Source organism: Mus pahari, chromosome 8 (assembly GCF_900095145.1).
Source record: "Mus pahari chromosome 8, PAHARI_EIJ_v1.1, whole genome shotgun sequence".
Classification (NCBI taxonomy): domain Eukaryota; kingdom Metazoa; phylum Chordata; class Mammalia; order Rodentia; family Muridae; genus Mus; species Mus pahari.
In genome coordinates, this window is record NC_034597.1 from 61,002,726 (window position 1) to 61,026,159 (window position 23,434).

Genomic DNA, 23,434 nt, shown 5'->3' on the forward strand with positions numbered 1-23,434 from the left:
CTTTCCCTGCCTCCCATGAGACAGAGGTCATCTAGCCCAGGCTGGACTCACTGTTCTTTTCCCTTTTTTTGAGACAGGGTTTCTCTGTGTAGCCTTGGCTTTCCTGGAACTCACTCTGTAGACCAGGCTGGCCTCAAACTCAGAGATCCACTTCTATCTGCCTCCTGAGTGCTGGGATTTAACGTGTGCACCACCACTGCCCAGCTTCATTTTCTTTCTTTTTAAATAGGTCTATTTTTATTTATTTAGTGTCTATATGTGGTACTGGAAACTGAACTCAGGGTCTTGCCCATGCTAGGCAAATGCTCTTCCATTGCGATAAACATTTTAAATAATTTTATTCTTTTAAATGTAAAAGGATATGCTTATCTGTGTGGGCTTATACATGTGTGTAGAGTGCCCTTAGAGGCCAGACAGGGTATCAGATCTCCTGGAACTGGATTTCCAGGCAGTTTTCAGCCAAATGGCAGAGCTGCCGTGAGTTGAACCATGGTCCTGTGGAAGAACAGCCAGTGATTTTAACCACTGTGCCATCCCTCCAGTCACCATCTTTAAAATTTTTTTAAAAATATTTTATTAAATTCTTTTTACATTTGATTACTTTATGTATGCATGCAATAGTGCATATGGGAACTAGAGGAGCAACTCGTGTGAGTTGGTTGTCTCCGTCCACCCGTGGGTTCCTGCTTTGGATCATCCCACATGAAGATGGGTGTCTTCCCCTGCCGAGCCATCTCGCTAGCCCTTAATTATGATCACTCTTGGTGTTCCTGAGTGCAAGCATGCGTATGCTATGGCTCCTGTGTGGAAACCAGAGGACAACTTTCATGAGTCAGGCAAGTATTTCTCCCTTCTGAGCCATCTCCTTGGCTAAGGATGACCTTAAACATACTGACCTTCCTGCCTCCACCTCCCCAGTGCTGGGACTGTGGGCCGTCACCATCACACCTCTTCTCTCTTATGAACAAAGAAGTCCATGTAGGAAGGTTCCAAAACATGCTTTGATCTGTCATGGACAAACTGTCAAATATTAGCAAAAGTATTTAAAAAAAAAAAAAAAGACACAAAAAACAGATGGGGCTAGAGAGAGATGGCCTGGCAGTTCAGCGCACTCATTACTCTGTAACAAGTGTGGGGTTCGATCCCAGCACTCATATGGGGTCTCACAACCACATCTAACTCTAGTTCCAAGGTTCAGATAGCCCTGACACCCCCCCCGCCAAAATCCCCCACAGATAGGCAAGCTAACCTTTTATGTTCCTCATGAAAATCCTAGTTTTTTAAAAAGTTATGCTGTTTTTCTGCTTCCCCTGAACCTCTCTCTCAACGTGTTATATCATTGTCTGAGATACCTCATTTTAGTGCTAGACCCCCACATCCCACAGGGCACTGAAGAGGTCTACCAAATCTACACCTTCCAAGCTTTGATCAAGGGTGCCCACACTCCAGCAGTCATTAGAAAGCCCATCAGTGAGCATGGGGCCATGGTACCTACAACCAGACTGGGTCAAAGGTGACAGACACATAAGATGACCCTCATCTCCTACTAAAAGTTAAAAAGCCCAACAAGGAGTGGCACCCACACTTGCGAGGGAAAGGGAGAAAATCAGGAGGTCAAAGACAGCCTCAGCTACATAAGTCTAGGGCTGGTGTGAACTATATGAGACCCTGACTCAAAAATTACAACCAAAGCCAGGTGTGGTTGTGTAATCCGGGTACTCACAGGGCAGATAGTTGGAGATAGCTCTGTGAGTTCAAGGCCAGCCTGGTCTATAGAGAATTCCAGGCCAGTGAGGGCTATAAAATCAGACTCTTACCTCAAAAAATCCAAGGGGCAATTAAATATAAATCCCTAATTCTGGGTTCCAAACTATGCTAGTCAAGGCTCCAGGGCTCAGCCTAACGACCTGACACTGGGAACGAGTTTCCTGATTAACTGTAGGAGCAGAGGCCTTCACTCATCTGACCCCCCTAAGAAGCCCGTTCCACCATCTGAGAATTTTCTTTTTCAGACATACTGACAGTGAAAACAGAAGAATACTGGGAAAGCAGCTACAGTGCTTGATGCGCTGACACAGAGGGACAAGGACAGATCTCAGTGCTCATGTCCTGAGGGCCTTCCAGAGATGTTCACAAGTCTAAGGTCCTTTGCAGATGGCTTGGTTCATCTGGGGTTAGAAACTGAAAGCAAAGAATCTGGTAACAACTGAAACTTTGAAAATCTCCCTTAAACTTCTGAGGGGACTTTAAGCAACTCTAAGAAAACCCTCAGTATCATTATTATTTAAAAAGGTTTATTGCATTTACTCATTTATTTTGTTTGTTCCACAGTGTTGTGAAGGCCAGAGGATGACTTTGTAAGTTGGTTTTCTTCTTCCTGGGGATCAAACTTAAGTAACCAGGCTAAGCAACCTCACTAGCTCACCCTCATTATTACTTTTTGAAAGGAACTTTATTAGAACATATGAAAATGAACCCAGGAGTGGAGGCCCAGCGGGGCAGTAGAGGGCTTTCACAGCATGTGCAAGGCATGGGTTCAATCTTATGTCACACACACACACACACACACACACACACACACACTCCACAATCACAGAGCTCAGAGGCCAAAAGGAAGTAAATTATTATGGAAGCAGTTCTTAAAGGATCTTAAAAATCACTAGGTTTAGGCTGTTCTTTTGGAAGTTCAAGTTTCCCTCATAAGAGAAGCAATTTTAGCCATTGAGATTGGTACTGAGAAGAAAGGGGAAAAATTGAAAGGCATTTTTGAGTTAAGTCGTAAATGAAAAAAAAAAAAAAATCACCTCCCCAAACTAGAGGAGGGCTAACTAGGAGTATGAGTCAGAAATCTAGGGCGAAGGTTTCCAAAGCCCTTATTATTAGGGGAAGGTCCCCTTTATAGCATAAGATTTCAACACACACACACACACACACACACACACACACACACACACACACACCAACCAATCAGATTCGCTCCTAAAATTAGGACAAGGGGAGGGAAACAAAACAAAAGTATTTATATATATATATATATTGAACATAAATTAGAATTTATAAAATGGTCACTTTTCTTACAGAGTAAATGCAACTGAGTTACAAATGCACCTCCAAGTTTAAGTTGTTTGAGTTGTTCCTGTTTCATTTCCAATATAAATAAATATGATTTGCTCATAGGGTTGGGACCCATCTGTGCTGCACAGGGCCCTGAGTCATTACAGGGCTTTCTTTCCATGGTCGGTCCTTCTTGACGCCTGCATGTGTGGCGGATGCGGGTGCGAGTGCATCCTCCCTGCATCATGATGAAACGAAGCCTCTTTTCGGGGTGGCATTCTCTCATTAATTCGGTCCAGACCTCGGGCTTCTTCAAAACTTCGGATCCTGTGTGCAATTGTGAAACTTCTGATGGCTGCAGAAAGACAGGAGGGGCAGAAGTGCTCAGAGAGGTGGGGAAATTAGCAGCCTAACCCAAGCTTCCCAGCACACAGCCATCTCCTAGGAACACACATCTGCCGACAGGCGACACGGGACTAAATCAGCTCTGTCCACAAACACTGCTTCTAAGCAGCTCAAGTGTGGTAAAAAAAAAAAAAAAAGCATAAGAATAACAAGTCTTGGGGCTGGAGAGATGGTTAAGAGCACTGACTGCTCTTCTAGAGGTCCTGAGTTCAATTCCCAGCAACCACATTATGGTTCACAACCATCTGTAATGGAATCCGATGCCCTCTTCTGGTGTGTCTGAAGAGAGCAGTAGTATACTCAGATAAGTAAAATAACTAAATCATAAAAAAAGAAAAGAAAAGAAAAAGTGTAACAAGTCTGGCAGAAATAAAAAAGATCAGATTTTAATTGGCCTCTGCACACTTGAAGGCAACACTAGAAAAGCACATCCTATCACACAGATAGTTGCTTTAAGCACAAACATGGCATTAGCCACACACAAGTGACAGGAGACCTATCTGTTCAAGACAGCTTTGTATCTTCATAGCTAGGAGCTGAACACAGATGAAAAATATCAGCATAGCTTCTAGACACTTCCCATCTGATTAAACTGAAATTTTTTATTGTGGTATCGGGGTTTGAATCCTGGGCCTTACATACTCTAGATAAACATTCTACCACTGAGCTGTTCCAACCAGATTCAACTTTGTATTGCCAAGGAATGAATTCCCCTTGGAATCACCTTCTAATGAGATTACTAAATCTACAGTGCAGGTTTGTGAATTCCAATGGTTTTTACCTAAAAATTCATAATCAGTATGATTTAAAATGTCTCCATAGAAACAAAGTACCCTAAGCTGAAATGCCTTAGGGAAACTCCTGCTAACCTTTGAGTTATTAGGTAACTCTCTTTTTTTATTTTTATTTTTTAAAGATTTATTTATTTTATATATGTGAGTACACTGTCTTCAGACACACCAGAAGAGAGCATTGGATCCCATTACAGATGGCTGTGAACCACCATGTGGTTGCTGGGAATTGAACTCAGGACCTCTGGAAGAGCAGTCAGTGCTCTTAACCGCTGAGCCATCTCTCCAGCCCCAGGTAACTCTTTTTTTATGTTTTTTGTTTTGTTTTTTCGAGACAGGGTTTCTCTGTGTAGCCCTGGCTGTCCTGAAACTCATTCTGTAGACCAGGCTGGCCTCGAAGTCAGAAATCCGCCTGCCTCTGCCTCCCAAGTGCTGGGATTAAAGGCGTGCGCGCCCGGCGGTAATTCTCTTAATAAAGAAAGAAACCACTTAAATCATTTGACCTCTGTCATTACCAGCTGCACAAGCTTCAGTCATTACATAAAACTGATAGACTTAGAAAGGACATAGGCTGTGTGATGGCCATCTGAGAAACAGGCTGGCATGTGGCCACACTGAGGGCCACTCTCCTTTCCTGTCAAGGTCCTGCAGATGCAAGTGAGTTCCCACATGCGGATGAAGCTTGGAGACTGGTGCACAGACACAGGGGCACAGCCGAGGGGTATGGCCATACCTTCCCGCTCCTCTGCGGCTTGTTCTTTGGCTGTAAGAAGGCAGGAGCAGTGCATACAAAAATGAAGACAGAGAAAGGATGAGTGAACCGACAGTAAGGCAGCAAGGGTCCCACCCACAGAGAGAAGGGAGGGGTTACCTCAGGAGCATGTGCATGAGGCAGCACTAACAGTTCTAACATTTCTGTTGGCATGGGAATTTGAAATCAACTGCTGGTTTGTGTCTTGTGATCATCACACATCAAAATGACTTGTCAAATCAGATAATTTAATATCACAACTATGTTTGAGCTTGTAGCTGCTCAGATTGTATCAATCGAGCTGTTGCTCAGTCCTATTTAAAAATCCTATTTAATCTTGCTTCTTAGTATTGTTAAATGACTTATGCATGATGTAACTGTCCTTAACCATTTAAAAATTACAATAATAAAAGAATAGGGCAACACTTGAATAGCTCTAGCATTTGGAAGGGGAGAAAAATAGGTTATAAGTGAAGAGTTACTTCTGGTCTAGAGGTGAACAACTAGGCATTGATTGGACCTCTAATTGATTTGTACCCATCTGAGATGCGGGACATGGCAGCAGCTCACACTAACACCTCATATGGCTTCTTTTCCTTGTGCAGGAAAGCAGGTCAATTACTAAGAAAGCAATCTTCTCCCTCTTGGTGAAGAAATGGAAGCAATTAAAATGAGCCCCAATCGGGAAACTTCCCCTGCCACTCTCTGTCAGGCAATAAAGCTGTAACACATGAAACGGTTCCAGGGCACAGCAATGAGATCCCATTAGAACCCTGCTAGCTCCTCCAAGGGCAACTTTCCTAAGGAAGGGAGGAAGGCCACTCAGCAGCAAGACCACTGTGAGGCTTCTCTCATCACTATGAGACAGAGAGAGCTGTGAAGCTCCTTCACCTCCCAGGGCAATGTAAGAGCAGGATCTGGCGGGCAGCACCCATGTGCCTGCAATGGCCCCTAGAAGGCTCCCTAACCTCAGACGGGCCAGATAAGCCACACAAGGAGGGACAGCACCTCTCACAGAGCAGGGTGCTGCCTCTGCAGCTGTGAGAAGGTGGAAACCAGAGTTCTGTCTAAAACTCTATGGATGGTGATTTACTTGGAGTTTGAATGTGTGTGGTAAAGTATATACCAGCATCCCATTTCACAAAAAGTATTCTAGATTTATTTATTTCATGTGTATGAATGTTTTGCCTGCATATGTGGAGATCAAAAGAGGATGTCATATCCCCTGGAACTGGAGTTAAGGATGACTTTGAGCTATTATGTGGTTTTGGGAACCGAATCCAGGTCCCCTGCAAGGATAACAAGTACTCTTAACTGCTGAGCCATCTCTATAGACCTCCAGTATTAAATTTTGCATTGGTTACTAAGATAGCAGTCTGTATGTACCAAGGGACATGGTAAGAAAAAAATAGTATGAAACTGTTTACATATAATTCCTATGCTATAACACTGTTTCAAGTGTGTATGTCAATATTTTTGCTGTTTGTCTTTTGAGACAGGCTCTCACTATGTAGACTAGGCTGGCATGGAACTGACTATGTAGTATAGGCTAGCCTTGATGCATGTGAGTGTACTTCCTATTATAGCTATGTGGAATCCCACTGTATAGACCTTATTTTGTTATTCAATGGATGAACACTGAAGTCGCATCTACTTTAGGGTGTTCTGAAGAATGCCATGTGAGGCTCTTTTGAAAGTGTCATATATGACCATTGACATACAAGTTTTGGTGAGGACATAGTTTATTTCTCTCATTGGAGGGGGGCGTGTAGGGTGGAAGTGCTGAATCTATGGTGACTCTATTTAGTGATCTGAAGATCTGCCATGATGTTCTCTCTACAGTAGCTCTATTACTGTATTCCCTCCAGCAGCACAGGATGGACCCAATTTCTCTAAAACCTCATCAACAATTTCCTTTCTTTCCTTCCTTCCTTTTGTTTCCCCAGTCCTAAGGATCAAACCAAAAGTTTTATGCACACCAGGCAAGAGCTTTATTACAGACACCGAAGCTCTCATTAATACTTAAAACAATTTTTTTAAAGCAGGGTCACATATAGGCCGGGCCATCCCTGAAATTTGCTGTGTAGCTAGAATATCAAACTCCTTCCTGATCCTCCTATGTCTGCCACTCAAGTGCTGAGATTACATGCATGCAACCACATCCAGCTATCTACTGACTTCATCATCATCATCATCATCAAACCTATCTTAGTTACCACTGACTGTGGTTATTAACTTTTTTAGGTTGGTTTTTATTTTATGTATATGGCTACTTTTTTCTGCTTGTATATATGTGTACCATTTGCATGGATGGTGCCTGTAGAGATCAGAAAAGTGTCAGATCCCTTGGAATGCAGTTACAGATGGTTGTGAGCCGCCATGTGGGTGTTGAGAACCAAATTCAGGCCCCATATAAGAATGGCAAGTGCTCTTAACTGCTAAGCCATCTCTCTAGCCCATTCATTATGTTCCATTACGTGTGTGTGTGTGTGTGTGTGTGTGTGTGTGTGTTCATGAGCATGCCACAGCACACATATGGTGGTTAAAGAGTGCAGGAGTTGGTTCTCTTCTTCCACCATGTGGGACCAAACTCAGGTCATCAAATTTGGCAATAAGTATCTTTTATTATCCACTGAGTCCTCTCTCAGGTCCATAAAATATTTCCAATGCACCCTCAACTCAATGGTTGCAGGGTCTTCATTTTCACATATATAGTGTATCTTGATCATACCCACCTCCCACCATCTCCATGTCCTCTCCTTTTTTTGTTTAATAACTCACTGAATCTACTTAGTCTCTTTCACAGAGCTGTGATGCTATCCACTGAAGGATGGTGGACCTCCTAGAGGCTATATCTCTAAAGAAATGTGCAGGCTTTTTGAAAAATATAAGATACTTAACTACTTTTATTTTCCTTGTTAATTAGTCATGTGAGATTTTCTGTGACCAGTTCTGATGATGGTGTTTTAGGGTAATAGGAAGTAACATGGATTAAGAAAAAAAGAGAAATCTCTATATATCTTCCTTACTTGAAGTTTTAAAAATTTATTGATCCACAAAGTTGCTTATATATATATTTATAGCTAGATCTCATAGAAGCAAATCTACAAATCAAGGGTAGCAAGAGAATTTTATAGGTGCAGTAACTTAGAATATGTGTGTATGTATATATATATAATGTTTCTTCACTCCTTTTTGGGCTTGGTCCCAATATATTTTATTATTTTATGTCTCTTCATTTCTGGTTTGAATCAGTGCTTTAATTAGGGATTACTTATATGTTATTTCCAAAGCATGTAGAACTCTTCAAGAGTATCCATGGCTTTCAGAGTGACACTCTCTCTTACTGATGGACAGGAGCTAAGCTTGTGCTTTGACCTCAATGCGACAGGTCCAATGGTGAGCAGTAGCCCACTGTATCAAAGCCTACTTCTAGTCCAGGCCTCCACAGACACACCAATTCTTGACCTTGTCAGATTTCTAAATTCCAGCAATTCTTGTGGGTATGCAGAAGTGGTTCACTATGCCTTTATATTCATCTTCCAGAAGAGCAACTATGCTGAGCATCTTCATACATGTTTGCTGCATCTTCACATCTTCTGTGGTGAAATAAATTGTCTATTTTGAAACAAGGCCTTTGTCAGACATAGGTAGTGCAGAAATCTTTTCTGTGGCTTGCTTCTTCCTTCTTTTAATTATGTATTTTCATAAGGGGAATTTAATTTTAATAACCTCTATTTTCTTTTAAGATCATTACTTTCTGTCTCTTATTGAAGACTTTATCTACTCTAATGCCTACTCTCCACATTTTCCCCCCTAAATTACAATCTACTTTGAATTATTTTGTGTACAAGAAGGATAAGAACAATGATTCCTCTTTCCCTAAGTAAATATCCATTGCTCTAGCACCATATTCTAAACAAAGTCACCAACTCCTGGTAATGGGGGCACACTTCTTAGGAAGGGGCACCTTCATACTCACCAGTCTCAATGGTCTGCTTTCCTCCAGAGAGGACCCCCAGTGGGAGTGTGCCTGTGGGAGTGAGGCCCTTGAGGGTCAGCACATTCTCACTCTCTTCCCTGCAAAGGAACATGGAAGCCCTGGTTAATGCCAGGGAGCCATGGCACAGCAACACAGTGAGACCTGAAGGAAGGTAACAGGAACAGAGACAGGAAGACAGGCCCACTTTCATCTGACCAGGTTTCTACAAACACTTCAGACACAAAAATTAACCAGTCCTTTTTCAACCAGAGGCACTGGTAGCCAGGCAATGTCCCCATACTTTCTCCCATTTGACTCAACTAACAACACGTGAGCTAGGATCTATTATAATCTCTAGCTTATAGACAAGGAAACCTAAGACCCAAACATTAAACTCAAGACAACACAGCTAAGGAAAGCCAGAGTTTGAACATGGGGATCTGCCTCTAAAATCCACACTAAACCTCTCCATCACACCACTACCACATGGATGTTCCCAATGCTTTCACTTTCACATGGAGTCTGTTTAACCTGCACTCAACAGGAAGACTTGCAGTTCCAGCACCAGACTGTATCCTTGAAAACACTACTCTAAAGCTAACTTGTAACCATGCCCTCATCCCACAGTGTAATGATGAAACCTTACCGAAGAACCGTAAAGACCCGGGCCATTTTCCCAATGGCTCGGATTTTATTCTTGATGACTTCTTTTCGACCTGTAGTGGCTCCTTAGAAAATACAAAGAACAAGTGGGTTAAAGTGATATGGTTAACAGGAGAGATTTTTTTTTTTCAAATTCAAGATGGAGTGCTTTTGTGTTTAAATTAAAGAGAAACTTAAAAAGAAAGAAATAAAGCCTAAATTTTTTAAAAAACAATTAACAATCCTGGGAAGTTGCAAGGAACAAGAAGAAAACAACAGGAGAAAAGAAATGAATGAAGGGGTCACAGAAAGACTCCAAGTCATCTATGGGGAGCAGGAGGTTTCATATTCTGAAACACGGTGAGGAATGAAACACAAAGACACAAACAAAGCTCACAGCGACCCGATCACTCGCTCCTATGAGCCAAGGTCTCCTTTGAGAATGCTACGTGCCACCTTTGGATGCAGGGTCTGGTCTGCCAAGGGCAAGGGCAGCAGCAGCCTGGAGCTTAGGAAGGCCACACCCTCTACAGTCTTCCTCCCTTACACCAGCCAGCTGTGTTCTTCAGAATACTCCTAACAACTTTGCCACAAAGATTACAAGGATGGGTAAGGTATTTTAAAAAGCAACACTGTTAATGTAAGTTAATATAAGACTTTATGGCCTTTTCTTAAAGATTTAGGAAATAGCCCAAACATGAAAGGCAAGATCCAGGCATATACCAGGCAACAGCATCCAAAAGTCAGACAAAGCTACACAGGCTTTCCCTCCTCTCTCCTACCTCTCCATTCTGATAGATCACACAACAGGTCCACAGAAGACATCCGTTCCCACTGAGGGGGAGGGTGGAAAGTCATGTGAAGCTGCCCACTACCAAGTCAAAACGACTAACCAATCACCAGTGGCAGAGCAGACAGCAAGAACTTAGCTGGCAGTGCATTCCACTTGGATACCTTTTGGACAGCTTGAAATGTAGTGATCTTCAGGGAGAAGAGACACCAAGAAATAAAGAGGTGAAGACAGACACATGGGAGGATGATGGGAGTTTACATGGAAGAGAAAAAAATCCACTTGTGAAATGCAGGCTGTTAGCTGAGCAGCTCAGAGACTGCTTGCTCGCCGAGACTAAATACAGACTCTGTTTTTGTCCTTTCTCCCATTGCTTAATAGCTTACCCTTTCGCATTAATTCCCATCTACTATTATCCATCCCACCCCCAGCATGAAAATAGCACAAAGATACTGTTTGTGGGACAGAACAGCTCACAGACTCTCAGCAGGAACATGGTGCTGCTGTTTGTCTTGTCAGTAGACATTTTCCTTCTTAGAGGTTTAAAGTTTAAGCCTTCAGGACTTCAAGTTGTTTTCTGTGGCTTCTGTCTTGTACAGCCATTGCTTAGGGGTTTGATGGTCCTTGATGTTGGCTCATGGGTAAGACCCAGAGGGAATCACAAACTTCTAGAGCTGGGCAAAGGCAGCTGACAGCTCTGAGCATGGCATGCTGGTCCTCTGTTAGGGACATGAGTTCTCCTTTGTCATCTACAGTCCAGAACGCCTTTTCATTTAGAGATCAGCCTTCAGACTTAGAAGAGGGTCAGGTATCCCATGGCAAGCAGAGTTTTAACAGTTTTTTCAAAGGTTCTCACCTATTTTACTTGGGTGAGCGCAGTGTCCCTGCCTGCTCTTTTATTTTCAGTTCTAGCAACTGGTACTAATATCCAGCATTCCCTAGCACTAACGAGGGCTTTAGTGTTCCCAAACCAACCAAGTGAGCACACTAACACATGTAAAAGTCTGTTACCTTGTTCCAGCCCTAGACAGATCTTAACGTTGGATGTGCTTTTCTAACAGCAAGAGAAAATCTTTAGGGTTCTTTTTTTTTAATATTAATTTTTAAGTTACTAAATTAGCAGATTTTTATCCTGGCACTTTCAGGCCTATTGTTATGTATCTTCTAAATTGCTTCCCTCCCCACTGACCGCTGCCAATGAACTTGTTTTTTCAGTTTCCAAAAGTTCAATCTTCTCCATTTGTAGACATGTAATTTTTTACCTTTTTACTATGAAGCGCACATTTTCTGTATTTATACAAAGCAAACTAGTCATGACTTGATTTGTTAAAAGGCACCTACTTGTAAAACTAGTCACCCAGGGCAATACCAGTGTTGCTCACAACACCTCACCATTGCAGCCTCTCCTGCCCAAAGGACATAACTCCCTTGCTTTTCATAGGACTCTCTTCTTCCTGTTCTTTTCAATTTTATGGATGAATGCACTTAAGGTTTTTATTGTTTTCTTTAGCAAGCTATATTTATTTATCCTCTCTTTGTGTGCCCACTCAGCAAGGAGGTCAGAAGACAACTTATAGGAATTGTTTCTTTTCTTCCACCATGTGGGTCCCAGACACTGAACTAAGGTGCTCAGGCCTGGCAGTGGGTTCAGCAACCCTTGAATTAATCATCTCAGTGGCCCAGATTTTAGGTTTTAGGCTTCGTATAGTTGGACAATTGAGCATTGGGGTGACATTATCTCAGTAAGACACACTCTTATTTTCATCATGGCCCATTTTCATTATTACACACTGTCCCACCACCGCACTGTGTCACTATGTCGTTGTTTTGTTTTATTTTGGTTTTTGAGACAGTCTCTTTCCATAGCCCTGACTGTCCCGGAATTCACTAAGTAGACCAGGCTGGCCTCAAACTCACAGAGATTTGCCTACTTCTGCCTCCCAAGGGTTAAAGGTATGTTGTACTAGGCCTGGTCAACTATGCAACAATTCATTCCTGTACAACAGTAATCATTTGTGTTGCTTCTAACTTTTGGCTATTGCATGTGAAGCTCTGTATTTATTTCTGTATGTATCTGTCTTTGGTGCACATATGCACATTTCTAGCATGTTCCTAGGACATTAGAATGCTCAGTTCTAGAGCATGGGTATGTTTAACTTTGGATAACACTTAGCACTGTCTATTAGAGTGGGATCTATAAAATTTTACTTCTGTGTGTGTGGACACTCTATTACATGTGCTGGATAACACTGGATATGATTCATCTACTGACTAATCTGATAAGTATCAAGTATTATCCTATTATAATTTTAATTTGCATTTTCATGATTACTAATGTGGCTGAATATATTTTTATATTTTTGTTAGCCATTAGGAAATTCTCTGAGGTGCCTATTCATGCCACATCATCCTAATTGGAAGTAATTCAGTCATTTGTCAATGGGCTGTTTGTTGGCTGTATTGCAAATATCCCGTCCCTCTGGACGGCTTGGCACTTCTCATGCTGAACGGAGTCTCTGAGTAAGCAAAAGCTCTTACCTTTGTTTTAGTTTTAACATATGTGCATGGGTGTCTTACCTGCACATATGTGAGTGTATTCAGGTCTGTCAGAGACCAGGGAGGGCTTCAGGTAAGACCCCTGGAACCAGAGGTGGCAGCAGCCATGTGAATGCAAAAGCTGCATGTGCTTTCAGTCACTGAGCCATCTCCCCAACCCCAGCTCTCAATTTATCTAATTTATTAATAATTTTCTTGGTAGCTAGTGTTTTTTGCATCCTGTTTAAAGGATTTTTTTTCAAATGCATAGTTATCAAGGTAATTCTGTATTGTATATACATACTACAAAATCCATTGTTTTACATTTCAGTATTTAAGATTATTTATTTATTTTATGTATGTGAGTACACTGTAGCTGTCTTCAGACACACCAGAAGAGGGCATCGGATCCCTTTATAGATAGTTGCGAGCCACCATGTGGTTGCTGGGATTTGAACTCAAGACCTCTGAAAGAGAAGCCAGTGCTCTTAGCCACTGAGCCATCTCCCCAACCCCTACATTTTAGATTTTAAAAACTTCTGCTGTTTGTTTCTTGAGACAGGGACTCTCTATGCAGCTCAGGCTAACCTCAAACTCACTACCTAACCCACACTAGCCTCAGCCTGTGGTTCTCTTGCCATCGTCATGAGGGCTGGAGTGACAGAATTCATCACTGCTTGGCTGTTACTGGCCTGCTTGCTGCTGTGATGTAGAGGTGCTAGAGAGGCAGCAGGACCTCAGGAAGCTAGGCAAGTACTGCACTGCAGAGCCACACCCCCAGCCTCTGCACCTTTCAGATCAGAATGAAATGTAAAGCCACAAAAATAGGTATTTTGTATCCACAAAATAAATCCCACGTGAATTTACTTTTTTCAGAAGTGGATGTCCACAAAGTATTTATTTAAAATGCCATTATTGGCCAGGTATGGTGGTACATACCTTTAATCCCAGAGCTGGTGGATCTCTGTGAGTTAAAGGCAAGCCTTGTCTACATAGTTGAGTTCCAGGATAGCCAGAGCTATACACTGAGGTCTCACACAAACAAAGCCATTGTAAAATTTCACCTCTGATAAAAATCAAGTATCTATACACATGCAGCTTAATTCCGGATTCTCTATTGTGTTTCAATGCTTAGCTACCCTTGAATTGATCATCTTAATTGCAATAGCATTATATTAAATCTTGACATCTATAGAGCAAGCCCTCCTGTGGTGTTAAGTCTTTAGCCATTTCTCTATGAAGTTTAGAATCAATCAAGGCTAGGTTATACTGACTAGTTTTATGTCACCTTGATACAAGCTAGAGTTATCAGAGATGTGATGATTTGAACATGCTTGGCCCAGGGAGTGGCACTATTGGGTGTGGCCTTGTCGGAGGAAGTGTGTCATTGTGGGCATGGGCTTTAATACCCTCATCTTAGCTCCCTGGGAATCAGTCTTCTCCTAGTGGCCTTTAGAACAGGAGATAGAACACTCAGCTCCTCCAGTGCCATGCCTGCCTGGATGCTGCCATGCTTCCCGCTATAATGATAATGGACTGAACCTCTGAACCTGTACTCCTATTAAATGTTGTCCTTTATAAGAGTTGCCATGGTCATGATGTCTGGTCATGGCAATGAAACCCTAACTAGGACAAGAGAGGAGGGAGCTTCAACTGAGAAAATGTCTCCATAAGATCAGGCCTACAGGCCTGTAGGACAGTCTCTAAATTAGTGATTGATGGGGCCCAGCCCATTGTGCATGGTGTTGTCCCTGGGATGGTGGTCCTGGATTCTCTAAGAAAGTAGACTGAGTAAGTCATGAGGGGCAAGCCAATAAGCAGCATCCTTCTATGGCTTCTGTAGGTCTCTGTTCACGTGAGTTCCTGTCCCAACTTCCTTTGGTGAACTGTGATGTGGAAGCATAAGCTGAATAAACCCTTACTTCCCCAAGTTTTTTGGGTCATAGTGTTTCCTCATACAAGAGTGACTCTAAGACAATATGGTACCAGGATCGAGAGGTATTGCTATGAAAGACTTGACCATGTTGGTTTTGGGAGAACTGTGGAAGGACTGGCCCTTGAAGTTTCAGAGGGAAACAAAGACTCTACTGGGCCTTTTATGAGATGAATCTGTGATATCTGGTCATCTGGGGCTAGGTGAAATCTTCTAGGAAGTGTTTCCCAAGAGTTAGCACACAAAAGCTGTGATCCAGAGGTAACCAAGGTTGTATTTCATGCTGGCAACTGAATTCGGCAGTGTAAGAATCACTCAGGTGGTACTGGTTTTGAAGGATTGAAGGGGTCATGGAGAGGAGTTGAGGCTTGGCACCATGAAGAGAGCCTAGGAGAGTTATTGATGAATGTGTAGCCCAGTTGCAGGGGAAGGGCCCAGTGTATTGGAGATACCAGTACTGTGGTCACCTAGAACAGTAGCAGCAGTGGGGTAGAGCAAGCCCAAGCTTAGAAGACAAACTCTGTGCTACTGAAGACCGCCAGAGAAGTAAGCCACGATCTTTGGAGGATTCCAGAAGATCATAAGTAAATTCCAGATGCCAGGCAATGAGTTTTTACCCATGGGTTTTGCTTAGTTCAGATTGTAATTGTGCCCTGGTTCCTCCCTCTTGAAGTGAGAAGGTATTTAATATAATTTTGGTTTTTTCCAGGAGCCCACAGGTGAAGTAATTTGAACTTTTAAAAGATATTTTGAATTTTTAGAGAGATTGGGTATTTCAAAGAGCCTGAAGTTTTACTTTAAATTTGTAAGGGCTGTGGGACTTTTAATGTTGTTTATGTTTTCTATTGATATTAATATTAGTGTGTCAACTTAGGGGTGTATGAGAAAGGAAAGGTTCTGTCTGAAAAGCAATTTGTTTGTATGTTAATTTGACAAGAAGTCAGCTGTCCTGATTAGTTTTATGTCACCTGACATGAACTAGAATCATCAGAGAGGACGACACCTCAACTGAGAAAATGCTCCACAAGATCAGGCTATAGACAAGTCTGTAAGGCATTTTCTTAATTACTGATCAATGGGTGGGGCTATCCCTGGGCTGGTGGGCCTGGGTTTTATAAGCAAGCAGGACAAGGAAGCCTGGGGAACAAGCTAGTAAGTAGTAAGTCTCTGGCTCCTACCTATGAGTTTATTACGTACTGAAGTATAAGGCTAAAGGCTGGGGCTATAGTTCAGAACACTGGCTTATCATGTATGCAGAGTTTCCAGGCCCCTGTACGTTTTGAATGCATCCATCCCATTATTGTTTATATAGCACTAGCCCATGCTCTGCTTGTTCAAGTGTGACAAGAATCTATGTCCATGCTGTCTGCATGCACTCTCTACTTCTCTTCATTCCTTCCTATGCTTCCAAACTTCTTTCTAGGATTTTCCTTCTGCCTAAATACTGTCCTTTAGAATTTCATTTAGTATATATTTCCTGCTAATTTTCTTAGTAAAACTTCTGAGGGTTGGGGAGGTATCTACAACTATTTATATGGCCTTTCTTGTTTACAAATTTGCTGTGTGCAGGACTCTGGAGTACTGGGTGTTAGTTTTCACACCTTGGTGTGTTACTCCAGCACCTGTTCCGTTATCTCCATGAAGAACCTTCCCTTCAGCGGCTCCCCTAGGGGCGACCCCCATTTGGAAGCTGCTTTCAGATCCATCTTCCATCTTGAGGGCCTCACTACAAGAGGCTAGAAGTTATTGTCAGTGTCTGTCCTGCTCTGCTGAGGGTTTCTTCAGTTAGAGTTCAGTGTCTTCTCAGTTCTTGACACTGCTTTTATGTGGACCTTTCAGAAACTACCTTCCCGCTTTCTCTGGTATTCCAGGCACCATGTGCTGGGCTGGGCAGCGTGTGTTCTGAGGCTCTTGGCTGACTGTGCACTCCCTTCTCACCGTGCTTCAGTCAGCTTTGCTCTGACCAACCTTCCAGGTCACTTAGTCCGTGTCTCACTGTATCAAATTTGCTAATTTGTCATCTTATTTTTCAATGTGCTATAATTTGACTTTTGATGTTTTATCAAATATGCTACACTTTCTTTTATTTCACAATTCTCTACCAACTTTTTTGTTTGTTTGTTTGTTTGTTTTTTGTTTTTCGAGACAGGGTTTCTCTGTATATCCCTGGCTGTCCTGGAACTCACTTTGTAGACCAGGCTGGCCTCAAACTCAGAAATCCACCTACCTCTGCCTCCTGAGTGCTGGGATTAAAGGCGTGCACCACCATACCCGCTTCTACCAACATTTTTAACTTGGTTTTTTAATTTCTTAAATTAAGCCAGGGATGGTGGTACACACCCTTAATCCCAGGGCTCAAAAGGCTGAGGCAGGTGGATCTCTGTGATGTTTCAAGACAGCGAATCTACCAAAAAAACAAATCTACCAGGCCAGCCAATCTACCAAAAAAACAAATTAAGGGTTTTGCTTTGGTTTGCTTTGCTTTAATTTTGGCTTAATAAAGCCAACGCCTGAGGGCTATGGAGGGTCTGTATTTAATTTCTGCTGCTTCGGAAAATTCTTTGTTGTTTGTGACAGTCTCATTATGTATCTTGGGAAATGCCCAGAACTTCTATATTCCATACACACACAGTCACTTGCCTCTGCCTCCTAAGTGTTGTAATTAAAGGTGTATGACAACATGCTTGGCTGGAACTTTTTAAAATCTTATTTCTGTTGTTGTTATTGCGCTCATGTGTATGTACATGTGCACGCATGCCTGAGTATGTGTAACAGGGAGGATCATGCCACAGTGTGAACACAGTGGGCAGAGACTAATACTAACTCTATGGAGTTGGTGCTCTTCTGGGTTTCTGTGAGTTCTGAAGTCAAAGCTAGGATATGTGAGGCCTATGCAATGAGTCCCTTTACCACTGAGCCATCCTGCCAGCCCTGTTCTGGGAATCCTTTCTCTTCCTCATTCTGCTGTTAGCTCCCCACGAGCTTGCTTATTTTTGCTTGTCATCCATGCACTGTATTTGACAGACTGCCTATTGGGATCTTGTATGCTGTTATTTCACAGAAATCTTTCTACCAGGGACTACTTCATGCCAAAGGCTGAGATGACAAAGACAGACAGTATATCTCCTCCTGGCTCACCCTTGCTCTTGCAGACTCACCCTCTGAGGTCCCAAATAACAGAAACTTACAGCCATATGTACCCTCCTTGGGAGTCCTTAGCCCATTCCTTTAAGATTAGCACACAAGGTTATAAAAATTACTCTTAACCCTTTTTACCCACTCCTTTGAAATTCATGAATGATCTCAAGACATAGTCTCACTAATTCACCTGTGTGCATTTCTGAACTGTTCAATTCTCACCTTGTAATTCTTTACTAGTTTGCTCTCATGTGGACTTAAAACTATTCATAAAACTTTTTGTTTTGTTTTGTTTTGTTTTTTTAGGCAGGGTTTTTCTCTGTGTAGCCTTGGTTGTCCTGGACTTCTGTAGACCAGGCTGGCCTCGAACTTAAGAGATCCACCTGCCTCTGCCTCCCCAGTGCTGGGATTAAGGACGTGCACTGCCACCAACCAACTTCACAAAACATTTTGTCCAGCTTTTCTAGTTGTTTTAACAGGAAGGGCTGAAGTAGAAATCCTTAGGATTTATTACTTTTTAAAAACCCAAATTTTCAGACAGTGGATGGGCTCAGTGGGTAGAGGTGCTTGCCAAAAAGCCGGACCGAGTTAGAGCCCTAGAGCCCACCTGGTGAAAAGAAAGAACCAAGTGCACACCGTGCAGCCTGTGTGTGCAGCCATAGACAACATGTGAGAGAAACCTGGGGATGGGGCGCAGGTCACCAGCCCCATCAGCAAGAGCCCCGTCAGCTGAGCTGTCTCACAAGCCCAAGAAGTTTTTCTTAACACAGATCATAGTTTACAACCATTTCAATTTCTATTTAGATTTGCATATAAACTTTATTAAATCCATTTTTAAATATTTTACTTTCCCTACATTTTTTTTAAAGTTCCTCTCAGATTTCCTCAAAAGGACAGGCCCATTCACCAATTTCCTATCTAGAAGACAAACTCACACGCTATAATCCATCTGATTATAACCTCCCAGTAAACCTAATAATAAATGTTTTGGAATCTCCTCTAGACTCCCAGTGGGAGCTATGTGTTCTCCACCATACAACACTTTATGCAATAGTTTAGTGAACTACATAGACCTGCAAAGAATATGAACTGGAGGTCTGTGATCATGTGACACCATATCCCAAAAACTCCTGTATCTTCAGACAAGTGAGAGCATACCTTTCACATCAAACCACTCACAACACACTAGAAGCACTTGGCTACAAATTAATTTAAACGTAATTCTTCTAAAGGAAACAAACTAATTCATAGTGATAGAAATCAGAAGGGAAAAAAAGCACTTAGCTACACATATAACCAGCATTACTATACTAAGACAACACAGAGGTCTCTTACACATCAAACAGGAAGCAAAACTTGCATATGATCCAGCTGAAAAGCTAGTAATACATGAATTTACATTCACAAAACAGAAAATAATATGGTTAATAGACATAAGAAAAATGTAATTATTAGTCATCATAAAAGTACAAATTAAAATTTTAGGGCTAGGGATACAGCTCAGAGGCAAATACTTGTCTAGGTTACACAATGTCTGGGTTCTAGCTACAGCACTGTGTGTGTGTGTGTGTGTGTGTGTGTGTGTAAACTGCAACAAGAAAATAAACAGTACAAGAAAAAGCAGGTGAACTATGCAGCACACACAGCTACAGAGCAACATAGATTTTAAAAAGCTCTCTGTATCAGATCAAGCATTAAATACTGATATATTTGCAGTTTCTAGACATTTAACCTATAAAAGTAAATAAACAAGTAAATGTTACTCTCAGAGTTACTAATAGAGTGCTACTTCTTCCATAGCATGCCTCAGTAGCTGCATTGTATTTATTTCTTATTTGTCTTCCTTATAGTACAATGTATGTTTATTAAGAAGAAAGGCATAAACAGTATTTGGCACACATCAGGCATATAACAAAGTCTGGCTGTTGATAGAATGAGGAGTGATTTATCTATACAAATTCAAAACTGTTAGCAGGTTTTCGTTTGGTTTTCAAGACAGGGCTTCTCTGTGTAGCTCTGGAACTCACTCTGTAGACCAGGACTAGCTTTGAATTCACAGAGATCCTCCTGCCTCTGCCTCCTGAATGCTGGGATTATGGTGTGTGCCTCTGCTGTCTGGTGACAAATTGTAGCAGTTTTAAAAGCTAAAGTTGTGGGGGAATATATAATATCCAGCAGCGTCTATAATATTGGTTAGCACAGTGATTGATGAATGTGGATAACTATGTAACCATGAAAAACTAGATTATAAAGGAAAACAAGAAATAGATATGAAGACATGATAGCATGTCACCTCATTTTTGTAAATGACAAAAATGAGAAGAAAAAATATCTATGTAAAGATAAAGACAGTTTACACATAGGCATTAATGGCAGACATTTGAGATGGCAGAACAATAGTGACTATTTTCTTCCTATTTATGGTTTCCTAAGGTTATCAAACTTTTTTTTTCAAGACAGGGTTTCTCTGTATAGCCCTGGAACTCACTTTGTAGACCAGGCTGGCCTCGAACTCATAAATCTGCCTGCCTCTGCCTCCCAAGTGCTGGAATTAAAGGTGTGCTCCACCACTGCCCGGCAAACTTTTTTTTTCCCACAATGAACATAACTCTTTTCTAGTAAGACTAAAACTAATTAACAACAACAACAACAACAACAACAACAAAAAAAAAACGAAATCCCAATCAGAAGCCATCGGTTTCTATTTGAGTAAGAACTTTACCTTCTTCATCGGCGAAGTTCATTTCTTCATCCGAGCATATGTTGAGAATATTGACCAGCATCTCTGTCACTAAGTGGCAAATAACACAGTGTGTGCACAGTTAATAGGACACTTCTGGATGTGCATAAGTTAAAATACATTAAGTAAACACACACCGAAACAATTTAACACATTATAATTAGCTATGAAAATAGAACCAAGGGTAGACCATAAGGTTCAGAGAGAACTTTTTTTTCTTTTAAAATGTATTTATTATATGTAAGTACACTGTAGCCGTCTTCAGACACTCCAGAAGAGGGGTGTCAGATCTCATATGGATGGTTATGAGCCACCATGTGGTTGCTGGGATTTAAACTCAGGACCTTCAGAAGAGCAGTCAGTACTCTTAACCGCTGAGCCATCTCTCCAGCCCCATAGAGAACTTTTGTCCCTACTTGTCCTGGCTGGATAAGAATCTGTGGAGTCTATCACAGAACTACTTGATTTTATTAGGTAGCTGTTCAGAACCTTTGGCTCAGATATACATATAAAACTTTCCATTTTACAAAGAAATCACAACAGGCCCCCACCCACCAGGCTTGCTTTATATCTGTACTGCTCACTTGTGGGTCTGCTTGGGTTGTGCAGCTCAGTTGTGTAACTGTGTCTTATGTCTGTACTGCTCACTTGTGGGTCTGCTTGGGTCGGGCAGCTCAGTTGTGTAACCGTGTCATATGTCTGTACTGCTCACTTGTGGGTCTGCTTGGGTTGTGCAGCTCAGTTGTATAACTGTGTCTTATGTTTGTACTGCCCACTTGTGCAGTTGTGCACATGCAACGCTGTAACAAATCCAGTCTACATTCCATTAGCACTGATGGTTCACTGAAGAAATAGAATAGTGGCCACATTACTTTAAGATCTTGATCACACAAGACAGTTGTTTTAAATTGACATTTCAGATAAAGAAAAACCATAATAAACTAACATTTTTGAACAGATTAATGTCATTTAAAAATCTCTGAATAGGGCTCACTGGATCAAGGTGTTTCTATGTAAATCTGGTGACCTGAGCTCAATCCCTGAAGCTCAGGTAAAGGTGAAAGGAGAGAACCACTCCACAAAGTTGTCCTCTTCCCTCTCCACAAACATGCCCTGAACCCAATACTGCACACATACACATCGTGCACACACACAAGTAAGTCAAATTTTTTTATAAGTAAAAATTTTAAAAATCTTTGTAGAGAACAAACAAAATTAGCACACATTTCCAATAAACTCCAAGAATATAAAGGTGTCTCATCAGAAGAGAGCTGGTGTTCAGATGTACACAGGGGTTCTCTTACCTTTCTCTCCAACAAAAGGCAAAGACCACGTGAAAACATCCATGAAGTTTGGGAGCCAGTAGGGGTGTGGAGAACAGTTGAACTGCCTGATGTTCATGACATTGTTTTCATATTTCAACACTGCAGCTAAAAAGTAAAAACACAAGACATGTGGGCTTCGTCCCTGTGAGTCAGCAACAGTGACTTTCAATGACTTATTTTCCATTTGTAAATTCAGGACAGCCTGACAAGTTTAAAGAATGTTAAAGGGTTCATTCTCTTGGGGATTAATAATCACAGGGAACAAAGTCACCTGGGGAGTTCACATCATCAAAACACAGAAGACATTGCTCTGAAAAACCCAGGATTTACTGTGCACTAGCTACTGAAGAAACCTCAGATTCAACATAGAGAGCTCCCTGTAATTTCCATTTACTGGCCAAACAGTAAACAGTCACAACTTCTAAGGACAAACAGCAATATCACCATTGAACGGACAGAGACTCCTTTGCAAGTCATGAGCCACAGCTAAAGCTTTTTATAAACACTTCAAGAATTTATCAACTCACAGTGCAATAAATGGGAAAATAATTTATAATTAATGTTTAAGGGAAGAATGTAGAATCTTCTCAATTAAAAAAGTTTCTTGGGGGCTGGAGAGGTGGCTCAGCGGTTAAGAGCACTGACTGCTCTTCCAGAGGTCCTGAGTTCAAATCCCAGCAACCACATGGTGGCTCACAACCATCCGTAATGAGATCTGATGCCCTCTTCTGGGGTCTCTGAAGTCAACTACAGTGTACTTACATATAATAAATAAATAAATCTTTAAAAAAAAAAGTTTCTTCTATTCTCAGCATTCTGGGTGTCTATAAACAGCTGACAGTAACCATGTCACACAGATGCGTACCTACTGATTTTCTGTATACTTTCTTTTAAATGAGCTATGGCAAAGCTTTATTAAATAAAAACCTTTCCTTGTTTATTGTTCATCAATCTGTTCTGGTACCTCAGATAATATCAGCATCACCTGGGTCAATAATACCCAGCACACATCTCTGTAGTATTTTCTGCACGCTGTGCCCAATTCACTATTATTGCCACTTTTGTGATGGGTACCAGTTTTGGCCAACACGGCATAGTATTCGATTTCAGATTTTCTCAGGGTGGGCAGTTTTTGTTGAAGATAGCCGATTTTGCTCGGCTCTGTCTGATCATCTCCAGAGTCTGGACCTCAGCATGTACACTCCACTTTTTATAACAAACTGGAGCCCAGAGTTGACAAACACCAGAGGCCTGTGACTGTGGGTGAGACAGGGTTTCACTGTGTACTCCTGGCTGTCCTGGAACTTGCTCTGTAGACCAGGCTGGCCAAAAAGTTCACAGAGATCCT

General features: G+C 41.7%; 1 protein-coding gene across 2 annotated transcripts in view; it reads right to left on the reverse strand.

The window, feature by feature from the left end:
* Positions 1-2,349: 2,349 nt before the first annotated feature.
* Positions 2,350-23,434, reverse strand: part of Ppp3cc (protein phosphatase 3 catalytic subunit gamma) — a 70,509-nt gene continuing 49,424 nt past the window's right edge. The window contains exons 9-14 of one of the 2 annotated variants that reach the window (XM_029541611.1): positions 22,066-22,191; positions 20,744-20,812; positions 9,630-9,711; positions 8,984-9,081; positions 4,984-5,013; positions 2,350-3,409 (exon numbers count right to left, since the gene is read on the reverse strand). In XM_029541611.1, coding sequence (XP_029397471.1) covers positions 3,216-3,409; positions 4,984-5,013; positions 8,984-9,081; positions 9,630-9,711; positions 20,744-20,812; positions 22,066-22,191 — 599 coding nt within the window. In that variant the 3' untranslated portion in view covers positions 2,350-3,215. The remainder of the gene's footprint in view (positions 3,410-4,983; positions 5,014-8,983; positions 9,082-9,629; positions 9,712-20,743; positions 20,813-22,065; positions 22,192-23,434) is intronic. The other variant, XM_021203325.2, reaches the window with a different exon arrangement.